The 22,974-nt window shown below is 46.0% G+C and overlaps 1 protein-coding gene across 1 annotated transcript; it reads right to left on the minus strand.

The window, feature by feature from the left end:
* Positions 1–18,839: 18,839 nt before the first annotated feature.
* LOC123102429 (uncharacterized) lies at positions 18,840–20,755 on the minus strand. The gene is made up of 2 exons (XM_044523776.1): positions 20,473–20,755; positions 18,840–20,184 (listed from the first exon to the last, which is right to left on the minus strand). The coding sequence occupies exon 2, from the start codon at positions 20,030–20,032 to the stop codon at positions 19,082–19,084; it is 951 nt and encodes a 316-aa protein (XP_044379711.1). The 5' UTR covers positions 20,033–20,184; positions 20,473–20,755; the 3' UTR covers positions 18,840–19,081.
* Positions 20,756–22,974: the final 2,219 nt, after the last annotated feature.

A 22,974-nucleotide genomic window follows, 5' to 3' on the forward strand; every position in this document is an offset into this window, starting at 1 on the left:
GACTCCGGCTAGAAGAGGAATGATAGACACAACACTCTGGTTAAACAGGATATAGAAGGAATAAGAATGATATAATTTGGGCAGCACTCCGACTGTAAATGGAAGGAATTGAACATGATCTTGACAAGATGAGAGGATACTTGATGAAATCAACAACACACTGCCTCTGGAACTATTGAAACAATGGCACAATGGATAAGAAAGATTTCAGACAGCACTCCGGTTGAGAAGGAAGGCAAAACTTGATAAGATTAGAGAACTTGAATGGAGAACACGACACTTCTGTTAAATGGATAGGCAAAGGAAAGAGCATGATCTTGGCAAAACGAGATGATGGGACGAAGAGAGTAACGTCACCATGCCTCTGGAACAAATGAATGGAAAACTAGATGGTTGTAAAGAAGAAGAACGGAGAAGACGAATGAGAACTCTCGCAAATAAAATTGAAAGAGCATGCTTACGAAGAAAAGGTTGAACAGAGTTGTTGGAAAACCAACAACGAAAAGAGTAAGCTTGTTGTGGGCTTATGGAAAAACATCTCGAAATCTTGAGGTGAAATTCTGCCACTAACGAAAAACAATATATAGGATTGGTATCAACAAGGAGATGAGGGACTTATTTCCACCGGGAGGATAAATGAAGAACTTGGGTCATTGAGAAGCACCACAATAGTAACATTCCTTAGGGAAGGCTTTAGGTGAAATCTTGCCAAGGTAACTTCAACGAAGAGATTGATTGAATTAAAATATCTCATTCTTGACAACATGTGAATCATGAAACACGAAGGAAAATTATCAAGAATGACATAACACCACCTCAAAAGATAAGGTAGAAGGAATCTCACTACGAAATGCAAGATGAAGAATACTTGAGCTCCTTTGAAAATAATCTCGATCAACACTTCAAGAAGGAATTAAATCCTTTATGAACCATCATGTAGGTCTCCATAAAGAATTCCAGTAACAAAAGGATGGTCAAATGAAAGGAAAAAGAAGTTGAAAACACAAGGTGAAGCCTTGCGATGATTTAGATGGAGCTTCGCGATGATATAATCGAGAAAACTTGGAACTCCGGAAAAGAAAGATGAGCACTTGAAACCAAGAATTTTGATGAACCTCCGGAATAAGGAATTAATCGCTTGGATGAAACAAGAATAAGAATTACATTATGCTTGTCCTTCACCAATTTAAATTGATGACATGCAACGGATTTGGCATACTACTTATTCTCGTCAAAAAAATAGACATAGCGCAAACTTGGGAAGGTCTTCAACGAACCACCGGTAGGATTTGGAAAGAACGAATGAATTGATATGATAACGAAGGAAGAGAAATCTTTAATGAACCACCGTAAGAATTGAAAACGATTGAAGAAAAGATAAAGAAACACCGGGAAGAATTAGAGAACGAATGAAGATACTTGAGAGGATTTAGATACATGAGAACGAAGAGATCACGAACTGATCAGAGAATACTTGAATGATGCACCGGTAATATTTGGAGAACGAGAGCTAAAAGCTGAGAATGGATAAACCCGAAATGATGGTCTCCGTAGAATCAAACTGAAAAGACTCCTGAATTGCTCCGGATGGTTGAAAAGAATTCTCACAATCGAAAACAATTATGAGAGGATGGCAACAAGCTAGAATCACGAATCTTTGAAAGAACGGACAAGTTTTGGAGGAAAAACTCTTCTTTGGTCTTCAAAAACCGAGGATGACGACGAGAAACACCACCAAGAATTTATTGAGATACTCCGGGAGAATGAAAAGTGAAGTGGTTGAGCCAACGATGAAAAGAATTTGAAAGATCTTGGAGAAGGCATTTGACTGATGATAATTCATTCTTACGTCAGACTTCGAAAAGAATTTGAGGATAGCTCCGGAAAAATAAGAAGAGTCAGGTAAGATCCTGGGAAAAGACCTGTGGGTTAGGGCCCACTCAAAAGATACACTGTTGAACAATTTAAGAGAGAGATTGCGCCGGATGAATTTAATGGCTTGAATGAGATAACAACCTCGAAATAGCTTGAACAGATTGAATGAGATAACATCTTCTGAGATATCTTCGCACTCCGGAACAAAAGAATAGAGAGAGGTGAACAATTAAGAGAGTCTTCGGTAAGGACTTCCAACATGGAAAGCATGTGAACCAATGAAAAAGATATGATCAACACGAAAGCTTGCATTGAATCCACCGGAGAAGGAAAAAGAAACAAAGAATGATTAACTTAAAGCTCCGTTAGTATCTTCCTGACAATCATCGGATAAGAACGTTGACGGAAAAAAATGGAGAGGCTTCACATTCATAAGATGGATACTTGATTAAGAAATCCGAGTCCTTGAAGAAACAAGGGTGGGAGGGCGGGAAAAACAAAGACAACTTGGGACGGATGAAGCAAACACCGTTGCAAAGAACTGAGAATTGATCTTGCGAATGTTGAAATGATCGGATCCACTTGAAGAGGAGCACGCCGGTTGAAAAGGATAAGCATGACCACCTCGATTATCATGAAGGATTAGTATTCACATCGAAATATGAGAACACCGCTTAGGAAAGGTATGGAACCAACACTTAACTTCGAAGCAACTCGAATACCACAATCAAAACAAAACAAAGGATTGGCTTGCAAAATAAGCCGGAACAAACATATGATAGAGATTTCGTCCAAAGTTTTCGTGGTGGGGCCCACACGGGCTCGATCATACAGCACCATCATGTACAAGGCAGTGCATATGACATACGAAGCGTCCCCGAGTCAGCATAGCCAAGGACTCTTTAAGACACAACGAGACCACTGTAAAACCAACCGTGGATAGGCGGACCACTAGACGTCAAACCCCAATCTCATATCATGCATTTGATGGAAAGATATCCTAGGAGCTACTTGAATTCCCACTTATAAACTCCCGAAACTTCCAGTTATGCAATCAGTTGTTGGGGATACAGGGGAAGCATAATATCTCACCCAAACTAGCAAATCCTACATCCAGCTGTATCCATCCTTCAACACATAACCAAGAAACCTTCAGAAATCGTTTACCTCAACCTTCGAAAAGCATCCGTTATACGAGTTATGGCAATACTCCCGAACTCCCTCCCCAGTACTAGGTGGCGTCGAGGTTATCTCACCAACAACTGCATAAAAGAGATTTTCGATGTCGGCGAACTCAGGTATTCCAGAACTGCAACGATAAAATTGTGACGGCAACACCTCGGAGCTCAACTCCCCGGGACACTGCCACAACCCCTAAATGTCAGGAGGCACCAAGAACAATGTTCTCGTCACAAAACCATCGGAACGATTCCAAGATACCCGCGTGATCCTTAAAAAAATTAGTGAAATTGGAGAAGAGAAGAGTCAAAACTCTACGTTAGGATGCCTCACCAGAGCGACGAAGGGACTGAGGAGTAAAAATAATCCTACACTCCGATATATATAATCCTAAAAGACTCAAAACATTTTTCTAGACTCAACAACACCAGCGATTCGATCAAGTAGGGGGCTCCTAAGTCGGGGAAGGCTCTGATTACCAACTTGTAACACCCACGATGCGGCTATATCTCCCACGTGTCGGAGCATGACTTAGAGGCATAACCGCATTGTAGGCATGTCGCAAGAGGGATAGTCTTTACACATCCCATGTACTGAATAAGAAAGAGGTACAGAGTTGGCTTACAATCACCACTTCACACAATACATAAATATAGCATTACATCATCCAGATACAATCAAGGTCCGACTATGGAGCCAAAATAAAAGAAGACCACCCCTAATGCTAGATCCCCGATCGCCCTGACTGGGTTCCACTACTGATCTACTGGAAACGAAACAACACAACGAACACGATCTTCATCGAGCTCCCACTTGAGCTGGGTTGTATCATCTGCACTGGTATCATTGGCACCTGCAACTGGTTTTGGAAGTAATCTGTGAGTCACGAGGACTCAGCAATCTCACACCCGGGAGATCAAGACTATTTAAGCTTATTGGTAGGAAAGGGTAGTGGGGTGGAGCTGCAGCAAGCACTAGCATATATGGTGGCTACCTTACGCAAATGAGAGCGAGAAGAGAAGCAAAGCACGGTCGTGAACTAGAAGTGATCAAGAAGTGATCCTGAAACTACTTACGTTCAAGCATAACACAAGAACCGTGTTCACTTCCTGGACTCCGCCGAAAAGAGACCATCATGGCTACACACGCGGTTGATGCATTTTAATTAAGTTAAGTGTCAAGTTCTCTACAACCGGACATTACCAAATTCCCATCAGCCCATAACCGCGGGCACGGCTTTCGAAAGTTCAAAACCTTGCAGGGGTGTCCCAACTTAGCCCATCACAAGCTCTCACGGTCAACGAAGGATATTTCTTCTCCCGGGAAGACCCGATCAGTCTCGGAATCCCGGTTACAAGACATTTCGACAATGGTGAAACAAGACCAGCAAAGCCACCCGATGTGCCAACAATCCTGATAGGATTCGCACGTATCTCGTTCTCAGGGCAACACCGAATGAGACTAGCTACGAGTAAAACCAAACCTCAAGTTTCCCCAAGGTGGCCCCGCAGGCAGCTCGGTTCGGACCAACACTTAGACAAGCACTGGCCCTGGGGGGCTAAAATAAAGATGACCCTCGGGCTGGCCGACCCGAGGGAAGGGTAGGTAGTGGTGAGGCAAATGGTAAAACCAAGGTTGGGCCTTGCTGGAGGAGTTTTATTCAAAGCAAACTTTCAAGGGGTCCCCATAACACCCAACCGTGTAAGGAACGCAAAATCAAGGAACATAACACCGGTATGACGGAAACTAGGGCGGCAAGAATGGAATAAAACGCCAGGCATAAAGCCGGGCCTTCCACCCTTTACCAAGTATATAGATGCATTAATTAAATAAGAGATATTGTGATATCCCAACATATCCATGTTCCAACATGGAACAAACTTCAGCTTCACCTGCAACTAGCAACACTATAAGAGGGGCTGAGCAAAAGCGGTAACATAGCCAAATAACGGTTTGCTAGGTAAGGTGGGTTAGAGGCTTGACATGGCAAAATGGGAGGCATGATATAGCAAGTGGTAGGTATCGCGGCATAGCAATAGAGCGAGCAACTAGCAAGCAAAGATAGAAGTGATTTCGAGGGTATGGTCCTCTTGCCTGAGATCCCACAAGGAAGAAGAATGAGTCCATGAAGAAGGCAAACAGACGTAATCGAACGGATCCTTACAAACACGACGTTAACGGAACCAACCCGAAGAAGCAACACCGGAAAGAAGCAAACAACATAATAAACAACCAACACATAATCATGGCATGATGCACAACCAAGTCTGATGCATGTCCGGTTTAAAGATACATGGCATGGCATGGCAAAGTGCACAAGCAGTCCTACAAATTAAGTGGAGCTCAATATGCAACGAGTTGCATATTGACGAAACACCACATGACTTATTCAGTTCGATCTCGTTTATGTACTCAACAATATTAAATGTTGTTTAGCATGGCAAGGGGTGAAGCAAAGTAAAACTACCTATCTAGACAAGTTTAAATGAGGCCGGAACAACAAGCAACAAGTCCAAAAAATCCTCATGTGCATATTAATGGATTTGGTACTGTTCTGCCCTAAACCATATTTTTAGAGTTGTTAAACAAGCAAAGTAAAGCCACCATGATAATCTAGGCATTTTTCCACCCCATTTACATATAAATTTTATTAAATTCCGAGTTACGGTTATTTAGTTATGAAATAAAGCATTTTAGCATGGCAAGGGCAAAATTTAAACAAACAACATTTTAAGCATTTTAAACATAGATGAAAGTGGCATATTATTAATCTACACATAATTCTAAGCATTTTTCATATATAACTTGTTTTAATATGATGCACCATTTGAGAGATAAAATAACAACAGGGGGGTTTCTACAAAACAGACGTCTCTCGAATAAAAGCTAAAATCGCAGGTAGGAAAAAAATGATCTGGGCCAAAACTGGCTGGCCCATTAGTGCAAGGCGGGGCGCTGGATCTGGGCTTACCATGGGCTTGGCCCATTCAAAAAATATAGAGGAGGCCTGGCGCTGGGCCTTGGGGAGGCGATAGAGGGCTGGCGGCTAGCGACCGGGAAGTCAACGCGGGCGCTGGTCGCTGGTCATACTCGTCCACGTGTGCTCGCACCTAGAAGCGGGGGAAGCAGCGACCGATGCAGAGGAGGCAGCAGGGCGCAAGGTGGTCAACCGGATCCGAACAAGGGGTAGGCCTGCGACAAGGCAAACGGCGGCATCTTGCATGCTCGAGCGCCAGTGAACCTCCACGGCTGCTTGTTCCTGACGAGGCAGAGCAGAGGGAGGTGAGTGGGAAAACGAGAAGGGAAACAAAGGGAGGAGGAGGAGTGCACTGCAGCCAATGGTTTCCTCACGGCAGTAGGGCGTCGGGGATAGGGGATCCATGCTTGTGGAAGCCAAGGGCGCTGGATCCGGGCGCGGGACACGACTTGAAGAAGATGTTGGCCATGGCGAGACGAGAGGGAGTCGAGGTCAGGAACGGCAGGAAGGCTCCATGGCTCCGGAGGAGGTCGAGGTTCGCTGGGGCGGACGGTGCTCCGGCGGCTGACGCAGGGCGGTGCTGCTCCCGATCCATCCTGGATTGAGGCACGGGAGGAGGGAACAAGGTGCTCGGGACCTGCAGGGCTGCTGGATCCCGAGCCTCTGTGGGATGAACTGCGACAACGGGGGCCGTTGGATGCCGATCTGACGGCTCTAGACGGATGAACAACTGGTGGATGAGAGGAGGTGGATGGCTGCGGGTGGATCTGGAGGCTGGCTCGCGATTGGGGGCGCGCGGAAAAAGAGGAGGAGACCAGGTGGCTGGCAGCGACGGCTGGACAGGGGAGGATCCCTAGGAAATAGGGTTAGGTCCAAAATAGACTAGGGGTAGACTATATATACAGGAAAAGAGGGAAGTTGGATCATCCGATCGAAATCCGACGGACGAGAATAAATAGGCTCGGGAGTCCATAAAAGAAAACGGGGATGTTTTATAGATGTTAGGGGATGATCCGGACCCAACGGTAACGACTATCCGGGTCGGGTTCGGGACAACTTTCAGACGCGCGCGCGAGGAGGGCCGCGGGCTGATGAGAGAGGTTAGGTTGGGCCTAGAGGTAGGTGATGGCCTGTGTAGAGGGGCTTGGGCTGAGAGGAGAGGAAGAAGGCAGCCCGGCAACCGTTTCCGGAGACCGAAAACGTCCGACGTTTGACCGGCTATACTGCCGCTATAGTTATTCGTTGGGGCGTCAAACGGACTCCAAATGCGATGAAACTTGGCAGGCGGCCTATCTACACTAAAATAAGACCGCACGCAACTTTCAACCCATTCCGAGAACATTTTCCGGTCACTTATAAAATAATATTTCGGACATGCCGCGGGCGCGTGCAAAGGTGTCTGGGCTCAGAACGGACAACGGAAAGAACGAGGAGACTGGGACGGATGCAAGTTTCGAAAACATGATGATGCAATGTGTATGATGACATGGCAAGATGCAACACACAAGCGAATAACAAGGCAACAACATCGAATAACTGGAAGGCACCTGGCACAACGGTCTCGGGGCGTTACAGGATCACTGGACAGTGGTCAAGAACATCCTGAAATACCTAAAAAGGACCAAGGATATGTTTCTCGTTTATGGAGGTGAGAAAGAGCTCGTCGTAAATGGTTACATCGATGCAAGCTTTGACACTGATCCGGATGACTCTAAGTCACAAACCGGATACGTATTTATATTGAATGGTGGAGTTGTCAGTTGGTGCAATTCCAAGCAGAGCGTCGTGGCGGGATCTACGTGTGAAGCGGAGTACATAGCTGTTTCGGAAGCAACAAATGAAGGAGTATGGATGGAGGAGTTCATATCTGATCTAGGTGTAAAACCTAGTGCATCGGGTCCAATGAAAATCTTTTGTGACAATACTGGTGCAATTGCCTTGGTAAAGGAATCCAGATTTCACAAGAGAACCAAGCACATCAAGAGACACTTCAATGCCATCCGCGATCAAGTCAAGGAGGAAGACATAGAGATTTGCAAGATACATATGGATCTGAATGTTGCAGACCCGTTGACTAAGCCTCTCTCACAAGCAAAACATGATCAGCACCAAGACTCCATGGGTGTTAGAATCGTTACTATGTAATCTACATTATTGACTCTAGTGTAACTGGGAGACTGAAGGAAATATGCCCTAGAGACAATAATAAAGTTGTTATTTATATTTCCTTATATCATGATAAATGTTTATTATTCATGCTAGAATTGTATTAACTAGAAACTTAGTACATGTGTGAATACATAGACAAAACTGAGTGTCCCTAGTATGCCTCTACTTGACTAGCTCGTTAATCAAAGATGGTTAAGTTTCCTAACCAAAGACAAGCGTTGTCATTTGATGAACGGGATCACATCATTAGAGAATGATGTGATTGACTTGACCCATCCGTTAGCTTAGCATAATGATTGTTTAGTTTATTTCTATTGCTTTCTTCATGACTTATACATGTTCCTCTGACTATGAGATTATGCAACTCCCGAATACCGGAGGAACACCTTGTGTGCTATCAAACGTCACAACGTAACTTGGTGATTATAAAGATGCTCTATAGGTGTCTCCGATGGTGTTTGTTGAGTTGGCATAGATCGAGATTAGAATTTGTCACTCTGAGTATCGGAGAGGTATCTTTGGGCCCTCTCGGTAATGCACATCACTATAAGCCTTGCAAGCAATGTGACTAATGAGTTAGTTACGGAATGATGCATTACGGAACAAGTAAAGAGACTTGCCGATAACGAGATTGAACTAGGTATGATGATACCGATGATCGAATCTCGGGAAAGTAACATACCGATGACAAAGGGAACAATGTATGTTGTTATGTGGTTTGACTGATAAAGATCTCCATAGAATATGTAGGAGCCAATATGGGCATCCAGGTTCCGCTATTGGTTATTGACCGGAGATGTGTCTCAGTCATGTCTACATAGTTCTCGAACCCGTAGGGTCCGCACGCTTAACATTCGATGACGATTTGTATTATGAGTTATGTGATTTGATGACCGAAGTTTGTTCAGAGTCTCGGATGAGATCACGGACATGACGAGGAGTCTCGAAATGGTCGAGAGGTAAAGATCGATATATTGGAAGGTTATATTCGGACACCGGAATGGTTCTGAAGTGTTTTGGGTATTTTCCGGAGTACCGGGAGGTTACCGGAACCCCCCGGGGAAGTAATGGGCCTTAATGGGCTTTAGTGGAAAGGAGAGAAGGGCCTCAAGGGTGGCCGCCCCCCCCCCCAAGGGCTGGTCCGAATTGGACTAGGAGGGGGCGGCGCCCCCCTCTCATTCCTTCTCCCCTCTTCCTCCTTCCCTCCTTCTCCTAGTTGGAATAGGAAAAGGGAGGCGAATCCTACTTGGACCGGGAGTCCAAGTAGGACTCCCCCCCTTGGTGCGCCGCCTCTAGGGCCGGACTCCTCTTCCCCCCTCCTTTATATACGTGGGAGGGGGCACCCCAAAGGTACACCAAGTCTTCTCTTAGCTGTGTGCGGTGCCCCCTCCACAGTTACACACCTTGGTCATATCGTTGCAGTGCTTAGGCGAAGCCCTGCGCCGGTAACTTCATCATCACCGTCAACATGCCGTCGTGCTGACGAAACTCTCCCTCGTCCTCAACTGGATCAAGAGCTCGAGGGACGTCATCGAGCTGAACGTGTGCTGAACACGGAGGTGTTGTACGTTCGGTGCTAGGATCGGTTGAATCACGAAGATGTTCGACTACATCAACCGCGTTACTAAACGCTTCCGCTTTCAGTCTACGAGAGTACGTGGACACACTCTCCCCTCTCATTGCTATGAATCTCCTAGATAGATCTTGCGTGATCGTAGGAATTTTTTTTAAATGTTGTGTTCCCCAACAGAAGGTTGCATCCTGGAATAATACAAAATGCAGCACCACCGCACAGCTGGTGATGGGTCTCCTTAGGAGCAAAGCCCAACTACCACAAAACACAAAGGCGGAGCTCCAAAAATCCTCAGAAAGGTCACTACTAGAAGTACCCTTTAAGCGAGAATCATACACCCATCTATGCAATCAAATCAACAAGCCCTGCCGGTGTATGCCATGGGAATTTTTAAATTTCTGGTTTCTCTATGTGAGGAATTATCCTAGATTATAAGGAAGTTTTGGTGGGGAGATGAGGAAGATAGAAGGAAAACACATTGGCTAGCATGGGATAAATTAACAAGGCCTAAAGGTAAGGGTGGTATGGGATTTCGTGATCTCAAACTTTTTAATCAAGCTCTTTTGGCAAAACAGGCGTGGCGTTTATTGATTTATCCGGATTCGTTGTGTGGGGAGTTGATGAAGGCAAAGTATTATCCTCAGGGTCATATTCTGGATACAGTATTTCCGCACCCTTCGTCGGTAACTTGGCAAGGTATTGTGCATGGTTTGGAATTGCTGAAGAAAGGGGTCATTTGGAGGGTTTGTGATGGTTCTAGTATTAATATTTGGAGGGACAATTGGATACCCAGAAACTACGGCCTAAAAATTTCTGCAAAAAGGCATAATACTAGATTGAAGTGGGTCTCTGATTTATTCATGAGCAGGGATAAGTGTTGGGATGAAATTTTGGTTAAGCATATTTTTTATCCACATGATGTTGAGGAGATTCTTAAGATTCGTATTCATGCATATGGGGAGGGAGATCTTATTGCATGGCACTATGAAAATAATTATATATTTTTCTGTTAAGAGCGCGTACAATTTAGCGCTTAATTTGAAGTATAGCCAGGGTACCTTTGGCCAATCCAGTGGCGAACCAGAGGGGGAAAGGAGGATATGGGAGTTAATCTGGAATGCTAATATACCCCAGAATATTAGGATTTTTGTGTGGCATGCTGCTACCAAAAGCTTGGCGGTCCGGATGAATAGAGTTAAGATCCATCATACTAATTCAGGTATGTGCTCTATTTGTTGTGTGGAATACGAAAACACCTCTCATGCCCTAGTGAGGTGTTCTAAAGCTTGTGCTTTGCGGTTGGTGTTGAGAGATTCGTGGGATATTCCGGACGAAGAGTTGTTCAAATGCTCGGGACCGGACTGGCTTTTCAGTTTGCTGGATCAGTTGAGCTTGCAGCAACGGGAGCAAATCTTATTCCTCTTCTGGCGAGCTTGGCATCTGAGAATGTGGTCAATTATTGGTCTTCTTACCAATCACGACATTGTTCAGTTGGATTCTAGCAATAAAGATAAGAAAAAGGTGGGAGGTGTTATTGCGGATTATGTACCACACAGAGAACACGTGGTGTGGAAATCTCCTCCTGATGGCTATATCAAGATCAATGTCGACGCTAGTTTTATGGAGAGCATTAACGTAGCCAGTGTGGGGGTTGTTGTTAGAAATTCGACTAGCGAAATCATCATTTCCTTGTGGGATTTTATTGGTCGGTGTACTAGTGTCAATGAAACTGAGTTCCGCGCCTACCTAGCAGGCCTTTATATCCGTATTACCCTTCACCAGTCTATTATTTTGGAGACTGACTATGCTTTCATTCATTCTTTCGTTGCAAGTGAGAAGCTTGATAGATCCCCTCTCGTTGACCTGAAGAGACAGGCTTTGTGCATCGCCAAGTTGTTCCAAAATTTGAGCTTTTCAAAAATAAAACGGCACGCCAATGAGGTGGCACATGAGATTGCTAAGTTCAGTTTTATTAGTAAGTCCGACGGGTTGCTTGTTAACTCTGCCCGCCTTGCGTGGCGTATACTGTAATGAATGATTGTAATAACCTTTTGTTTAATTAATTAGTATAAGAGGTGTTTTTAAAAATATCAACAAGCAACAATATTAGCACAGTGATTTGCTACGTGGTCTGGTCAGCACTAGGTTGCTCCTAGATCCAACAATAATAGCTTAAGAAATGTACTCCACAACAATAATTCGAGCAAACCTGTACAGGAAATCGCTAATCCGAAGAAAAACCACCTTGCAAACTTGAGCGAAATTTGGGGTGAAATACACTGCCAATTTTCTCAAGAAAAAAATATGGGGGGAGCTAAGGGGATTTGAAGAGACTGGCCTGGATCGGGGGGAGCACTCCCGAGCAAAAAGGGAAGGAGTAAATGTGATTTTGCCAAGTGAATTACGGTTTTGATTTTGTGGCTGCCGCAATTGGAAGAAATTCCCCAATCTTATCCCATCGTCACGACAAACAAGAGTGTCAATGGGGCCCGTACGCAATTACAACCTCATCGTGGGCCTTGCTCCCAGGCTAATATCTCTGACAGGTTTTGCCTACGCGTCACACTGCAACCGATTTTAGTATAGAGTGGGTTGTTGTCGCTAAATCATCTGTGTACATGCAACCATGCGAGGTCGTTATCCGTACCGCTTATCACCATGCGATTCGTGCTAACTTCAATACAACGGTTGCGTATAAACTCACCTGAGCAGCATACACCATATTGTATATCGCATGTATTTCTCTCTACGCGTCATTAAATGCCCACATGCCATCGGGTGGTGACAGGCGGCCGCGACCAGTGCCAAGCTCCTGAGCTGTAGCCACAACGGCTACATGCACCAAGCGTGAGGGAGATGCAACGGCTAGCCGGGCGACGCTCCTCTCTGCTTATTTAAACGCCATGTCTCCTTGCATCGCATGGCCATTTCAAACTGCTCCCCTTCTCCATTTCTTTCAGACTAGCCGGGCTTTGCAAAGCATGTGTTCGTCTGTGACCTGTAGTAGTTCAACACAACCTCCATCTCACCACACGAGCAACCAGATGCCTCTACTCCCTCTCATCCACTGTCCCGAATGCAACACCGGCTATGTCCTGTGGTTTGTTTCCGGGACAGAACTAAACCCAGGGAGGCACTTCTACAAGTGCGAACGGCATGGGGTAAGTTGTTCGTGATCCTCTCAGTCCATCGTCTCCCGGGCATCGCCAACATGCTGCTAATGACCATTCCCTGCATCCACAAGTTCTGAAGCTCCCCCTCGTGCGATGGATTTGTTCTTCCGTTATGCATTTTTCTTATCTGACTGCTCCATGTCCATGTAATGTGCACCTGTCCTCCCAGCTCCAGCTGCAGACAAACATACGTATGCAGGCGGCTGGATTATCTTTAATACATATCCATTGTTTATGAGCATTTGTGAATCAGTAAGTCAGACTAATCTCGCGGAACAATGCAAATTTATTTAAACCACGGCCAGACACATGCATGGCATTAACCCCACGCAGTGCGTGTGCACCACACCCAGGCCAGCGGCAATAATCCATCGCTCCTACAGCCCACATGCGATGCATCTAGTAAAGACACAGCAGAAGAGTGAATACGCCCAGCTGCCCCTGCAAAATGTAAATGCACCCAGCAATCTATGGATGATCCATCTTCAACAACACCCTCAACAGAATTTAGCATATCCACAAATCTGTCGCCTGGGTCATCTTTAGCAACCTCTCGCAGTGTACATAGGCGTCCCGATTGATTTGCAAAAACGAGGCAAACAGATGGGGATGGCGGGTCCATCTCACCGGCTGACCCAGATCGAGAACTCACGGCCAACAATGACTTTAAGCTAAGGGATCCAACCAAAATTTAGATCAAAACATGTGAAAGCAAGACACCCAAAGGCATAGGTGAAGAACGAATCAGAAAGATGGTTTCAACGGGCTGACCTGATCTCCATTTGTGCAAAATCCATCGCCAGACCTAGCTCTGTTCGTCCACAGACGACGGGAAGACGAGATGAGCAGTGCGAGAAACGAACTCGTGCGAGCACACAATTATGTCCACCCAACACAAAGAGCAATTATTCCATTGCCTGAGCGTTGCATGGCTCGTGTATTCGTACGGTATTGAATGCGGGGCTGGTCCACACTATGTGTCGCATAATGAGATGTATTCCAGAAGCTGGAAATTAGCCTGCCCTGTATTCCCTAATGTCCTATTAAAAGTAGTCATCACGATGCGCGCGCGGACGGGCTTGATTGCGGCAGCGCGTGGCCGCATGTCCCAAAAATTCACGTCCGGGTTGTTGTGTTGGTTTATGTCATCAGGGTGAGCCACCTAACTGCTGCTAGTTGGTTGCACGTGCTGAAATGGTTCATAGGAAATGAAGAAAAAATACAGAAATAGAAAAAATCGCTTGGTTCAGAAGACTTGAGTACAAAAATGCAGGATGTTTAGAGTGGGCTTCATTTTAGGTTTTCTACACATGAATTATAGGAGCATAATCTTTAATGGCATAATATCCTAATTACATTTTTGTGTAGTTTGATTTTAACATGTGTTTAGTAGGGTTAATATGTTTATTTATTCATGTGAACCAAAACGTAGTTTACATAATACCCTAACATGTATAGTAAAAAAAAGATGGAGGAAGTACTATGGTAAATGCTCTACATGAACACCGACTTACTTCCAGTTTCAGAATACATTTTGGTAACAATATTGAAGTATTTCTATGGAACAAGGCTAAGGCACGGCCCTAGTTTTCCATGTTATTTTTACCATGAAAGTCTGGAATGTAGCAAGAGGCAGAAACACGGAACTTCTTTAATGAACATATGACTGGAGCCCTCCTATCTGTCTCAAACGTTCGGGCCTGTCCGGTCACTGCTCAAAAAGAAAACACCCAATCAGACCTGGCAAATCTGACCCAAATGTCCCGGTTTGACCGACACTCCCTTTACCTAGCCCACATCTGGGACAGATATGGGACGTTGGTTCCGACAAATCAAATACTTCCTCCGTTTCTTTTTAGTCTGTATATAAGGTTTGGTCAAAGTCAAGCTTTGTAAAGTTTGACTAATTTTATATTAAAAATATAAACATTGACAATATGAAATCAATATTATCAGATGCACCACGAAATGTATTTTTATACTATATAGTTTTACTATTATAGATGTTCATATTTTTCTATATAAATTTGGTCAAACTTTGTGTAGTTTGACTTTGACCAAATCTTATATGCGAAGTAAAAAGAAACGGAGGGAGTACATCCCAAATCATCTCGAAATTGACTAGTCCACTACTTCGACCGCAGTCCTCCTGCATATGTCCTCCATTTCTCGTCTCCGCGTAGTCGCCCAACTCTTTCCTAGCTCACTGTTCGCGCCGCCATCCTCATCCATCGTCGTTGATGTCGTCGCCGACTACTCTGTCTGCCACCATCGGCATGGACGATGTCTCAGAACCGGTGGGAATTCTGACCATGGCGGTCAGTTGCAAAGTAGAGAACGTTGCCCAGAGGAAGCGTTGCCCAAAGCAGTGCGAGTGTGAAGCGACAAGGAAGGTAGCTGCTGAGAGGGCCCGTGCAAAGATGGCTACCGACGAGGACATGGACTTTGGCATGAGCGGTCTGAGGACATCAACCAATCCGTATGTCGTGGCCGAGGGGACTTTTTTCAGGAGGAGGTAAAGAAGGAAGAGAGGTGCAAGATCTTCATAGATATGCAAGGGAGAAGATGGAATTCAGTCCGGAGAGTCATGTTGCAGGAACTAGCCTCTTAGATGATGAAGCCAAGGAGTGGATGATCAAGATGAAACAGAGGACCAACTATCTCAACAATTGAAGCGTTTGATTCATGCGTGTATCGGCTATCTATGTATGAATCATTAAATTTTTATTTTGGCATGCAATAAATTGTTGAACTATTGTTTATTTTGTATCCTTGAATTATTGAATTGGTGACCAATTTATGCTATATGAGAGCAACTTTAATGGGGTGACCCAAACGAACATGAATTTTATCCCTTTTTTATCCGTTTAGGTCATCTGTCCGCCTAGCGGACATGGGGCGGACAAATGCGGCCGGTGGATCCACCCAACGCACAACACATAAAAGCGGACAACAACAACACATGAAGCGGTCGATCCCCTTCTCTACTTCCTCCCCCGTGCATGTCGCCGGCACCTCCATCCTCTGCTCCGGCCGTTGCCGGCTGGCTCCGGCGCCGCCACGCCCTGGCGCTGCTCCGCCGCCGCCTTCCCTCTGATTCCCCGCCTTTCCTTGACTAGTTTGGCCCATGTGTGCCCAATCGAGGCTGCCCCCATGAACGTCCATGGCGCTGCAGTTCCCCTTTATTGCGAAGCTCGTCCATGGCGATGCCCATCTGGATTTCCTCTCCTCCTAAAGCGATAGCTCCTCTCTGCTCACTCTCCTCCTCTCTGCTCACTCTCCGCCAGCGCTGCCACGACCTAGCGCTGCTCCGCTGCCGCCTTCATCGCGTCAGCGCCGCAGAGCCGAACTCCTCCGGCCCTCCCAGCTTGAGGTCACCGGAGCACTCGGGCCGTCCAAGCAGCCGCGACAGCGATGCCCGCCGCGTCGGGAGCGGCCATGGCCGACGCCCCTTCGACGAGATCTGCAGCTCACCGGGTCTCCTCGGGCCCATGTCGCCTGCCTGCGTTTCCCCGGCACCGCCGTGATCCAGTTCCCCGGGCCTACGCAGGAGGCCTCGTCGGCGAGCATGGCAGTCCCTGCGCGCAGGTGGACTCGCCGGTGCGCCGGTCCTTTGCTCGTGGTCATTGATATGTGGGTCCAGAGCGGACAGGAGCGAACGAGAGCGTGCGACGAGAGCGTCCGCTTCTGTCTGTCGCGGACCCATTTGTGACTCATATTTGGACTCAGTTTGGGTCGGGACGGACAGCAGGCGGAGGCTGTGTTCGTTTGGGTCGCCCCGTTGGGCCAACTTTTGTGTTCGGGTGATCCAAATGGACGAAATGGGTCGCCCCATTGGAGTTGCTCTGATGGGCGTGCATGGATATGGTTGTTCACAAGTATTGTACAGGAGGACAGATGAGGACTCGCCCGATGCTGTCCGCCGGATGAATGCTGCGGTTTGATTCTCGGCGTCTTGCATAGTACTGTACTAGTACATCTGCGCTTCACTAAAAATGGAAGCTGAGTGCAGAATAATTTTCATGCGCTTTGGTGAAGGAACCAAAGCTTCGTTGGCGACTGATGAGTGAAACGAGTACGAAGGACAGCAGCGATCTTGTACCCGGCATACTCAGATTCTGAATAACAGCAGCGACGAAGCGTCAGACTGGTTGATCCACATCGCCGGATTTAATTCAGTCTTGTGACCGCGACGAAGCATGCTAGCTGAAAGTACCAGAGTGAAGATCAAGTGACAACTTCAAATAGAACAGATATGATGTCGTGTCCGTATATGGTCTCACACATTCAAGTGTTTATAACTTTTTTGTTCTCAATTTTTAAGGCAGAGTTTTTTTTTGGCAAATCGACTTCTCCAAACAAGGTAAGAAATTATGCAGGAATATCAAAAGTGCTGCTCAAAAGTGTTTCAGAGGCAGAGGCAGCAAATTTGTGTTAAAATGCACACACACTAGAACATTAATGTGCATGCTGCCACAACCGCAATTCCTGATTAGTAGAGACTCTCTCACACCTTCTACTTAGCTCATCTGGCTATTCACAAGTCAAAACCTTCAGGCAGTTTATCCATTTAATATCGAAACAGACGTAAAAGAAAGAATTACACCTTCTACTGAGCTCATCTGGCTATTCACAAGTCAAAACCTTCAGGCAGTTTATCCATTTAATATCCAAATGAAGAGCCAAGAAGGGCCATTTCGCGAAGCATTCCCAACACTTCAGTTTGGGATGTAAATTTTCGTGAAGAATAGCTAACCCGGCAACAGAACTTCAGGATACCAAGGGCAGCCCATTATTTGTAAGCCTAGCATCAGTTCTTGAGATGGAGAGCAAAATCAAAGGAAGTACTTGTGCAAAGTGAACTTAAAAGTTAACAGTGAGCCATTTCTGCGTCGATAAAGTGCCACTGACGGCAGGGGCGCCACTCTCAGTCGCTGCAGCCCGGGATCCAGCAGGATCCATATCGGAAACTCAGAGAGAGCAGGTTCAAGCCACATCACAAAACATTTTCCGTAATCGCTGAAGTCTCTATAAATACAACCGGGAACACACTTAAGAACACGAAAGAAGATCAGCTAAAGGCTAACAATCAACCCAGCAGACACCAAATGAAGAACGATCAGTTTGATCTAGCAAGGAAACAGGCCAGTTATTCAAACATCAGTAGGGAAGAACCAAAGGGAACAAGGGAAGAAGATAGGAGCAGAAAGAATACACAAGGGGAAGCATTATATCAGGGATTGAAGAGCGGGAGGGGCAAGGCTTAAGTCCCTCAAAACAAGCTGAAGACACAACGGGGAATGCAAGGCAAACAGAAAACGGATGAACACACAAATAGGCAGATGAAGAGAACCGTCACACATGGCAGGCGAGCTCGGAGCAAAATCGTCGAATGCCGGTGGATAGAAGCCCAAACTGCACGTAGAGTAGCAGCCCATCCGATACTGTAGCTACTCCAAGCAAGGCCAGCGTGACCGATGGCCCAGCTTGCAACAGCACAGGCGCAGAGCACCGTGAGATCCAAATCAAACGTAAATCCTTTCCAAATCATTGCGAGGGCTCCTAGTCTGCACTGTCAGAACAAATGCTAGTTTCTATTAAAGATAGAAATAGACAGGTCATGCCAAAATTCAGATAACTGTGGAAACTCCGAAGCGGAAGGATAAAAAAAATCAACTTGGCAGCTAGCAAGAACGCTGCTTCCAAGTGCATGGTAAAAGAACAAAGATTATGCACACATGAAAGAAAATAGGGGTGAACAATATTTCTTCAGCAGAGCGAAGCTAACAGGTTCAAATTATCAAACAAAACAGTGACAAATCCAAGCAACGGAACCTGGTTATCAGTACAGGTATGCAAACAATCTGTGAGCAGCGGAAACAAAGTGAAGGTGTATTGGCAGAAACTCTTTATTTTGTGAATAGTCACAAGTAATGAAAGTGAACTTTGATGTATTGAAATTCCATGATGTATCATCCTAACCAAAAACACCCTCAGCCCTATGGCAGTCAAAGTCTACTTCACCTCAACCTAACTAGCTGTAGATTTCTACAGCACCAATCTATGGCAAAGGATTGCCTACTCTGCCCAACATAACAACCGATGAAGTTCTATGAGAAAATTGGGTGCTGCCATTTAGCTGTCAAGGTGGGAAGCAATCTTCTCGTATTGCCTGGCGTAGTCACACCCCAGTAACCGAGCATTAGACTGTACAGCCGTGCAGAGATCTACCAGTGAAGCTTGGTAGGAACAGCCTAAATCTGAAGCAGTGGCATTATTCCGCCCACCATTTACAGCAGCAGAGGCACTCCTGTTAGCTTCTGGCATCCTCATTGTCTTTCCCCTTGCTTTTGCAACCCCCAAACAAGACTTCAGCATCTGACTTATGTACACGTTCAGCCCAGAGTTCAGCAGATCAGCACATTCAACGGATATGCTAAGGCCTTCGGCTTTCAGCTTATTCTCAAGTAGCTTTGACAGGTCCTCGCTACCTGGCAATTCACCATTATTATAGCAAATCTCTGAGGGATAAGATATCGAAGGCTGAGAATTCTGAGCCTTTGGGGGAATTCCCAATGGAGCCCTGATTGGGCTCTGACTCTGCACACATACGGGGCTGCCCCTGGCTTGATCAACCTCCTCGCCATCCTCGACGGACACAAACTCCGCGGCCCCTGGATGACCAAGAGGGGACTTTCCAAGTGGACTCGGCTTATCAGCAAACCTCTTGTCACGGTTAGCCACCGGCCGCACTCTCCTTGCTAGCGGCACACCACTGGCCAATGTCCCATTCGTCACAGCGCTAGTCTGTGAATTCCCAGTTGGCGTCTGCCTGCTGGGCGGTGGCCCCAGCGACATATAAGCATTGCCGAGGATTGACTGGACGAGGAAATTGTGAAGCTTGATGTTCTCCTTCCCCAGTGTGGCCACGCAGATCTTGTCAAACTCGCTCTTGCCTAGCTGGAAACTCAGGAACTTCTTGAGGCTATGGAAGTAGAGCTCAGAGCGCTGGTGGCCGAGCTTCCTGACTAGCTGCGACTTGATCTCCGCCGTGTCGACGCGAGCAAGTTTCTTGGAAGGCTGCATCTTGGAACAGCACGAATGTAAAAGGCCCGCGGAGACGACGGGGCTCTGTAAGAGCAAACCCTAGCTGCCACCGAACACCCAGGAGAACTCCAGCAATCCCCCGAGGGCTTCGCCCCAAGAAGTATCCTTTAGGCGAGAATCGTAGCACCCATCTGCGTAATCAGATCAAGAAGCGAAAAGATTAGCACAGAAGTTTGCTACGCAATCAGGTCAGCACAAGGGTTGCTCCGTGATCCAAGAGCTCGCACAGACGCACGGATAGCTTGAGAAATCTAATCCAAAACAATGTTTTCGAGCAAATCCGTACGGGGAATCGCAGACCCGAAGTAAATCCACCTCGAATTTCACAAACTTGACGAAATCCCGGGGCGAACTACCGCCGAAAGATGCCAATTTCCCCGAGAAAAAAATTGGGGGACGAAGGACGGGAGGAGACTAACCAGGATTGGAGAGGCCGAATCCACGACCCAGAATCCAAGAGCGCAACGCGAGCTCACCGATGAGCTGAATCTTGTTTTTGGTTTTGCGGCCGCCGCAATCGGGGAGATATTTTTCCCCCAATTTTGATCCCTGGTCACGACGAACAGCGCTGTCTCGTGCGCAATTTACAATTTACACCTCCCCGGCGAGCCTGGCTCTGGGCTAATGTCCCGCTGACAGGTGGGCCCTGAAGCGGATGATTGTGCTGCCAGTGTGAGCTGGCGTGGTTGGTTCGGTTGTCGGGGTCAGCCAGCCCTGCTGGTTCTTGGACTCTTGGTCACACGTGCCGAAATAAAAACGTCCTGCTTTTTTTGACATTTTTTTGAAATGTTTGGATTGCTCATCACAAGTGTTGTTTATAATTCAGCCGATCTATTAATTTTCAGTCATGGCAGTACAACAAACACGAGAAATAATATAAATTACATCCAGGTCCGTAGACCATCTAGCGAAGACTACAAGCATTGAAGCGAGGCGAAGGCGCGCCGCCGTCATCGCCCCTCCCTCACCGGAGCCGGGCAAAACTTGCTTTGTAGTACAAAGTCACGAAGACGTCGTGTTAAGACTCCACAGGACTAGCGCAACAAAATAACAACCGTCGTCGATGACGAGTAATATAGATCAGAACAATGCAACCTGAAAACACACGAATATAGACGAATGACGAACAAATCCGAGCAAATCCACCAGGGACATATTCACAGGAGACACAGCTCCACATAGCCCGTCGACAATGCTGGACGCACCACGGGAACGGGGGCTAGGCAAGGAGAACGTTATTCCATCTTCAGAGAGCCGTCGTTGTCTCGTCTTTCTGAGCAGGACACAAACCTTAACAAATTTCGAAGACACATCTAAAAACGGAGCCCTCACACCGGCAAGGGCCGGGATCCACTGTGTTCTCATGACCGTAAGGCCACCGGAAACGAGGCGGAACCCTAATTAGGGAGGAGGCGGCAGGTTATAATTCATACGAACTGATTTGTAGTTGGACGGCTAGGATGACAGTTGTATCCCCAGCCAACCAAGGATGAAGTCCTAGATTATTGATGAGTGGATTTTATACATACTTTTAGAGTATATTATAGTGCCAAAATCCCTCACATCATATCCATCTAGCATTTATTCATGTCTCTAATGCATAGTTTTCGGTATTTACTTGTTTTACCAAGTTTGTTGTATACTTTTTATTTTAGTTTTCTTTTGTGTTGTGGTCTTCGTAGTTGTGCTGGCATTTTCATGAACTTGAGACATCAAAAAAATCAAGCTAGGGGTCAAACCAGAGAAGTTCCACGCACCAGATTAAGGCCTTTTGGAGAGTTTGATGATTTGACATTTATAAAAGTGTCCAAAATGTAGATCTAAGGCCACAAACGCATCGGGATTTTCGCTAGCAATCCAACAAGCCCAAGAACGTCAAAATCGGAGTTCATATAAAGAAAAGCAAATGATCATGACGATATCCAAGGCAATGATCATGTATTGTATATAGGCATCACGTCTGAGACAAGTAGACCGAAACGATTATTCATTACTACTATTACTCTACACATCGACCGCTATCCAGCATGCATCTCGTGTATTAAGTTCATGGAAAAATGAAGTAACGCCTTAAGCAAGATGACATGATGTAGACAAGATAAACTCACGTATGAAATAAATCTCATCCTTTTACCCTTAATAGCAGTGATACATACGTGTCATGTCCCTTTCCGTCACTGAGATTGAGCACCATAAGGTCGAGCCCATTACAAAGCACATCTTCCCATGGCAAGATAAATCAATCTAGTTGGCCAAACCAAACAAATAAATTAGAGAAGAAATATGAGGCTATAACAATCATACATAAAAGTGTTCACAGAAAACTCAAATAATATTCATGGATAGATCTGATTATAAACTCACAATTCATCGGATCCCAACAAACACACTACAAAAAGGCATTACATCGAACAGATCTCCAAGAACACCAAGGAGAACATTGTATTGAAGGTCAAATAGAGAGAAAAAGCCATCTAGCTACTAACTATGTGTAACACCCCGGACACAGCCGCCGGTGGTCGTTACTCCTGGCGGGATCTAGACTGGCCCCACAGATCAATACTAGTCTTTTCTGCGCACTTTGTCCTCACTCATGCGCACCCGGGAGTAACTTCCCGGTCGGTCACCCAATCTGACACTACTCCAAGCTGAGCACGCTTAACTTTGGAGTTCTGTCCAAATGGGCTACCGGAAAAGAAGGAATTCCTTATTGATACGAGTAGTCTATCATCCCTAATAAGCCAGGCCATCACATACACCCCCACTCAGAGGAACCGACGTCCTCGTCGGGCCACAGGAACATTCCCTCTTGGCACATACGTCTGTGCTTCCAGTCTAGTACATGTGTCATGCCGTGTGCCACGACGGGTCACAACCGTCATGAACAACATGACCACGCACCTATCCGCAACCATCCGTGT

The sequence above is a fragment of the Triticum aestivum genome, chromosome 5A, assembly GCF_018294505.1.
Source record: "Triticum aestivum cultivar Chinese Spring chromosome 5A, IWGSC CS RefSeq v2.1, whole genome shotgun sequence".
Taxonomy (NCBI): Eukaryota; Viridiplantae; Streptophyta; class Magnoliopsida; order Poales; family Poaceae; genus Triticum; species Triticum aestivum.

Bases quoted from the DNA above. Each gene is read 5' to 3' on its own strand.
- LOC123102429 (XM_044523776.1), bottom strand. From the start codon at position 20,032: ATGCAGCCTTCCAAGAAACTTGCTCGCGTCGACACGGCGGAGATCAAG.